The sequence below is a fragment of the Pteropus medius genome, unplaced genomic scaffold (assembly GCF_902729225.1).
Source record: "Pteropus medius unplaced genomic scaffold, Ma_sr-lr_union100, whole genome shotgun sequence".
NCBI classification, from domain to species: domain Eukaryota; kingdom Metazoa; phylum Chordata; class Mammalia; order Chiroptera; family Pteropodidae; genus Pteropus; species Pteropus medius.
The window spans coordinates 22,770,751-22,777,026 of NW_024351073.1; the positions used below are offsets into that span (position 1 = coordinate 22,770,751).

Consider the following 6,276-nt stretch of genomic DNA (forward strand, 5'->3'; position numbering starts at 1 on the left):
GCTGAGCAGGACCCAGGCGGACGGGAACGCGCCCCGCGCCCTGAGCCGGTGGTGTCAGAAGCGTTTGAACGCGTCAGCCCAGGTCCCACGGTGCCTCCAGCCGTTGCACACTCTCCACAGCGCTGATGTCACCTGGGACCTGAGCTCGCGGAGGTTTTCTGCCACCTCTCAGGAGCGGGGCGCTGTGAGGCGTGCGTGTGCTCAGAGCACCCTCCGAAACCCCCGTGGCAGGGCCACGAGGTCGAGTGCTGTACCCCGACACCCACTGTACCCCGACGCCCGCCTCCCAACACTGCCGACAGGTCCAGAGCACACGAGCTCAGGGATCACGTGGGCTGAGCTTAGTTCTGTCGCCCCGTGGCTTGTAGTAAGTTTTATAAACTTCCCTGTGAATGCTCAACCTAAGTTATGTTTCAAGCTACGTGATCGTCTGGCAGCTGGAAATGTGTTCTTTTTAAGTAGTGTAAATGCTGACCCAGGAGGGAGGCAGAGTACACGCTCTCCACTGGGGATTCCGAGTGTACAGCGTCACAGCGTCGGGCCAGAAACCCCACATCGACTGTATCATTTACACAGCTGTACTGCATCCCCGTGAACGCAGAATGTGCTTCAATTCCGATTCACTTCTTCTCAGCCTGGGACCCCAGCTGGGTTCCGAAGTTACTGAAGCAGTGGATGGAAAATCTTTCACGGTCTTCATCAGAGCACGCGAGACTGTGGAACTGGAGCCCCCCACCTCCCCGCTCTGCCCCAGAGGAAAGCACGCGAGCACGACCACCACCTGGTTTCCAAAGTTTATTAAAAATCAAAGAATAGAAAAACTTTACATAAAAATATGTCAATTTTAGCTTCCACATTGTTGTCCACACACAAAACAAAATCGAAACATGATGCTTCTCTGCCACGCCGGGGGCGTGTGACCACAGTGGCAGCCAGGCCAATTCATTCGGTGCGCCACGGCGGGGCGGGGCACGGCGCCTGTGCGTGTGAATCGAGCTTTAAAACGGACACCCACGGGACACTCGCCACGGTCCCCGCAGCAGTGTCCTGGATGCAGGGTCACAGTCAGTATTGCTAATGCGTGAAGATTAGTACAGGCCTATGTATCAGTTTTTATAAATATGTTTTTATCAATAGGTTCACAATTTAAATATCTTTAAATATTTTTGATAACTTTCGATCATTAAGAACTGCAGACAGAATGTGCTACTCTATTCTGGAATGGCCCCAGGGGACCTGCGGTGGCGCCTGGCAGCCCTCAGTGCTAACTAACGTGGGCCAGTCCTGCTTAAAAGGAAAGCCAGGCCGGAGGCACTTGAAAGCGCGTTCCCCGCCATCACACTCGGGCCTCGCTCTGAAACGCCCCCGGCCGCCCGTCGGCCAGGCATCACCACTGCAAGTTTCTCATCTCGACACTCTCCACTAGCGGACCTAGAGGCCAAGCTGCCTGCAGTGCCACCAGGGGCAGACCCCGCTTACAGGCGGGGCAGCAGATGACCCGCGAGATGCAGCTAACTCCCAGGGCAACCGTGGTGCTCTGAACACTCAGGTTAGGCAGGATGGATACAGTCTTGTTCAAAAAAAAGGCAACGCAGACAGAGGTGGTTCCGGCAGAGCACACCTGCACAGCACGCGCGTGTGCCCCCAGCCGGCGACAGCCGCCCCTGGGGCTATCAGCGCACCTCGCAGGGGCAGGCTGCCCCTAGGTTTGCTCTGAACAGAACGGATGCACATGGCTAGAGATTCCGCACAGGAATCAACGCAATTCCTTCCTCCACATTCCTAAAACTGGGCACCATCGTCCGTGACGACACTCACCAGACCCCTCGTCACGAGCTACTTAACTGAAACTGACGGAAGCATTTAGAAGTTCACGTTGCTTTTTTTTTAAAAAAGGTTTTATGATGTGACCACGTCTTCTTCCCTTGGAAAGTTATACTCTGGCACTTTAAATGCTGGATTTGTTGTCTAGTTTAAAAGAACCAAAACCAAAATGTTAAAACTCCGTGGCCAGAGATGACAGACCAGCGACAGCAGAGCCGGCCGGCCGCTTGTCAGAAGGCAGGGGAGCCACTGGGGTCCTGGGCCACGGACGGAGCGGTCCCCCGCCAGAGCCCAGGATGGTGGGAGGCAAAGCCATGCCCCTCGCGCCCCTGTGCGGTCTGCCACAGTGCTCCTCCGACAACCAGCGACACGATGAACCCAACTTAGAAAATGCAACTCGGGAAAGGACCTAAGCTTGTTTAAAAAAATTCCCTCCTCCTTTAAATATAACTTATGTGAAAATATGAAATTAAATAAAAAATATCTGAGTTATTGCACAAATCATAAGTTTTCAATATTTACATAAAAAACAGTTCTGAAATTTGAAACAAAATACAAGGGCAGTAAGACGAGGGTGACCGCCCGTCGTCCCCGCTGTGGAGCGGCCGAGGACGGGCTGATCTCTGCGGCTGACAAACAGAAATGAAAATACCCCACCGAAGGGACAGATTCGGCTACGAGAAACCAACGCCCAGGCCGACGTCACTCCCTGCAGCTCCAGGTCCAGACCTGCTTCTGGAAAACTCCTGGGAAGGCAGAAAGCAGCGTCCGCGTTGAGTAAGGCTTCACAGATGCGCACGAGGAGTGTTCTTTACGATGGACGTGACCACCACACGAGGGACATGCAGAGTGATCAGCGGCGGGCGTTCCAGGAGCCCGGGCTGACGTGCTGGATGCTGGTCTCAGTTCCCGGCCAGGCCGAGGCCACGGCGCAGTCTGTGAGGGTGGGGGCGGGAGGCGCCCGCGGGCGCTATTACCTGCTGAGGCTGACGGGCAGGCTGTCCCTCGTGTGGGTGTGTTTTTTCCTCCTCCAGCCGGTGCGGTTATACTGGTGATGTCCCCGGTTACCCACGGGGGGCCGCACGCCTCCGCCGCCCACAGAGCTGTAGCTGCCACCCTGGCTGTGGCTGTGAGAGCCTTTCATGGACAGCTTCATGCCACTGTGCTGCTGAAGAGACAGAGGGACAGTGACACCAGGGGGAGGCTTGGAGACACCAGACACGGTGCATGGGACACCGCCCACCCCAGCTCCTGCCAGCTCAGTCTCGGGGCAGCAAACTCAAGTGACCATGGGTGCGACCCTCCCCTGGAGAAAAGCTAGAAACTACGGACAGTGAGAGCGTGCAGACGCTACACACACGACCGAGATGCACGCAGCGTGCACGTGACGTTAAATACAGAAGCTCTTTCTGACAGAGTCACATTCGTAGATTTCAGTTTCACTAGATTCGAGACAAAAATACTATTCCTGTTCAGTGACTCATTCAAGGTAAGAACTGTAAATCTGCATTAAACGATACACCTTCACATCCAAACACATCCAGAATCTCACTTCTAAATGGCTCTCTTTGTCCGCAGAAAAGAGAGGGTCCCTCTCATTTTCTTCCCAACTTTAGCCGCAACATTCTGGAAACGGTGCATGAGCCCATGTCTCAGCACTGAGCCACAATTCACACGCAGCAGAATGTGATCGCGCTGCTCCTACACCGCAAAGCCCACGTGAAGCGGACCAGAGCACACGGCCAGCTTCGGGAAGGTCTCGGAGCAGAACGAGCTCAGAAGGGAGTTGAGAAGGAAAGCTAACACGCAGTTCACGAGGGCTGCTCTTCCCTGCTGCAAAGCTATAGTTTCATTCTGAATATTTCTAAGAGGCCGGCATCATACACCTGGTAATATAATGAAAGCTTCCCTGTGACAGGATGAATAAATCCAAGAAGAAATATTACTAAGTCTAAATTAAAAAAAATAAAAAAATCAGGACTTAATGACATAGGTCCAAAGAACCAAAGGTCAAGAATCAAAACTCAGCTGGCAAAATATGATTGGATGAGCAACGGAGGAACTGACTGGGGTGATGCAGAGGGACAGCGGTGAGTGTGGGCCCAGGGGAGACAGCGGCCTCAGACACGCCACCCTGACTCCTGGCAGCAGATGCCGGCCAACCACTCTTTCAAACACCCGGGCGCTTCAGGAGCACGGGGCTCAGGAACGGCCCAAGAGTTTCTACTGTGTGGGATCTGGACTAAGATCTGCCACAGGGACGTGAAGACACGCATTCGTAGGGACGCCTGGGGCCCAGAAAGCTAATGACCGGCGGGCCCCGCCCCTCCGGCCCGGCCCCCCACGCGAAGAACGCAGGAGGGAGTGCCCCGCGGGCCTGCCATGCACCAAGCAGCGCCACTGTTAGCTCTTGAGTTTGCTTCTTAAAAACCAAAGTGTTTTTAGCACATAACTTAACAGATAAATGGGAAAACAAAATGTTCGAGCCTTAACTCGAACTTCAGTTTTATGCTAATGAGTTCAACAGAATAATTAAAGTGTTTGTGGAAATGAAATAAAATATATTAAATTTTGAAATAACACTTTTAAAGTTACGTCTGTTACAGGGAATGCAAACAGAGCTGAACGGTCAGAGGACGAACTCCCTCTGAAGTCTCTGTGGCAGCCTGTCGGCTGCAGGACACGTCGAGCACAACCACCATGACCTGCTCCGCTGGGGGCCGGGCCGGGCCGACACGTACCTTGTGATACAGGTGAGGGCTGGAGAGTGGGTTGGGCGACACGGCTGGGGAAGACAGGTGGTGCACGGCCTTCAGCGCCGGAGTCCCCTCGACGCCAACCTGTCTGCAGGGCACGGGGGCCACCCCCAGGGCTGGCGGAGGCATAGTGAACCTGGTCTAGGGACCAGAGATATCCATAAGGCTCCGATCTGATTAACGTAGTTCGTGTTAGACTATAACCTAACAAGATTCTGTTCTGGATGCAAGTCATGAAATTTCAATATCCTTTGAAGACCACACAACAATTCCAAAAAAATTACACTTATCGGAGTAACAGCTGTCCCCCGGATCTCTGCAAAGACTCTGGCACATTCCAACTCACATGGGCCTACGGCCCGAGGCCACCGCAGTGAGGGGTCCCGAGGGCAGGCCAGCCCCGCCCGCCCCTCTACAGTTCGGGGACGGCTCCTATTTCTGCATCGTGTTCTGCCGGGGCCCAGGGTGCCGGCGTGAACCCCTGTCCTTAGACTGTCGAGAACCACACTGCTCACATCCTGCAGTCACTGGCCCCGAAGACCTCTGGAGAGGACGGCGGCCCTCCCTGCATGATCTACGTCACCTGACGCTCAAATTATAACCACACTGCACAGACTGGCTCTGAAGTCAATTAACATGTGATGGGTTTTACACATACACGTATTCAACTAACATAAAAATACCAAATTATTTCTGAAATTGTCTTTTAGACTTCTAATTTTGTCTAAATTTAAACAAAAACAGAAAGCATATTCTAATAGAAAAAGCTCTATAAATACTGCCTAATGAATAATGTGCAAAAAGGCAAAGTTTACATTAAAACGAAACACTGAGATTCTGAGAGGGACCAGGGCGGTTCCCGTCAAGGGCAAGCCTGAGTCCCTCTCTCACGCGACTCCAGAACTCTGCGCACACTGAGTGTCAACGCGACCTACAGGAAAACAGGCGATTTGGACCTTGTTGAAAAAGCCACTTCAGTGCTCAAGACCGGAGTCTTCTCATTGCAAACACTGTACTTAGTGGGCCTGGGTGACACGGTTTTCCGCAGAATGAAAGGAATTAAATGTCATCCAAGCTGCAATTTCCTACGGGACAGAAATGTACTTTCCGAAGATTCTTAAACCTCTTTTCCTAAGTGAAAAGGGTCGGCCACTCCTACAGCACAGTCACAGCTCAGGCGCGGCTCCCGAGGGGACCCACCACAGGACGGGCACCACGGCCACGTACCTGAGTGTTCGTCGTCATGACCAACGTTCTAGAAGCAGTGGATTGCGGTTTGCCGGCCGGCAGGGGCAAGGCGGCGGGCAGGCTGGCCAGCAGGGGCGTGGGCGCCTGCAGACTGAACTGGTAGACGCCGGGTGCGGTGCAGGGTGGCGTGTCGGAATCCTGTGAGCAGAGAGCGGGGAGGGGTGTCCCCAGTCACGAAAGGCACGTCTGCAGTGTGCACGCGGTCTGGGGCTGCGAGGCCACCAACCACCGCCAACGCCGCGTGGCCCACACCGGCCCGCACGCCCCCCGTCTCAACACTGAACGAGGATCTAAAGGAAACGCAGACGGGAACCAGACAGGTTTCTCTCTGACCACGGACGTTTTCAAGAACCTACTCGAGAAGGGCACTGTGATCACAGCGCCAGTGGCCGTACTGCTGAGTGGCCACGGGCCACTGACACCGGGGTCCCTAACCGTCACCCGAGAC

General features: G+C 54.1%; 1 protein-coding gene across 1 annotated transcript in view; it reads right to left on the minus strand.

The window, feature by feature from the left end:
- Positions 1 to 780: 780 nt before the first annotated feature.
- TENT4A (terminal nucleotidyltransferase 4A) overlaps positions 781 to 6,276 on the minus strand; it is a 46,084-nt gene continuing 40,588 nt past the window's right edge. Inside the window, exons 5-7 of the mRNA XM_039842535.1 lie at positions 5,808 to 5,996; positions 4,566 to 4,721; positions 781 to 2,992 (exon numbers count right to left, since the gene is read on the minus strand). Coding sequence (XP_039698469.1) covers positions 2,798 to 2,992; positions 4,566 to 4,721; positions 5,808 to 5,996 — 540 coding nt within the window. The 3' untranslated portion in view covers positions 781 to 2,797. The remainder of the gene's footprint in view (positions 2,993 to 4,565; positions 4,722 to 5,807; positions 5,997 to 6,276) is intronic.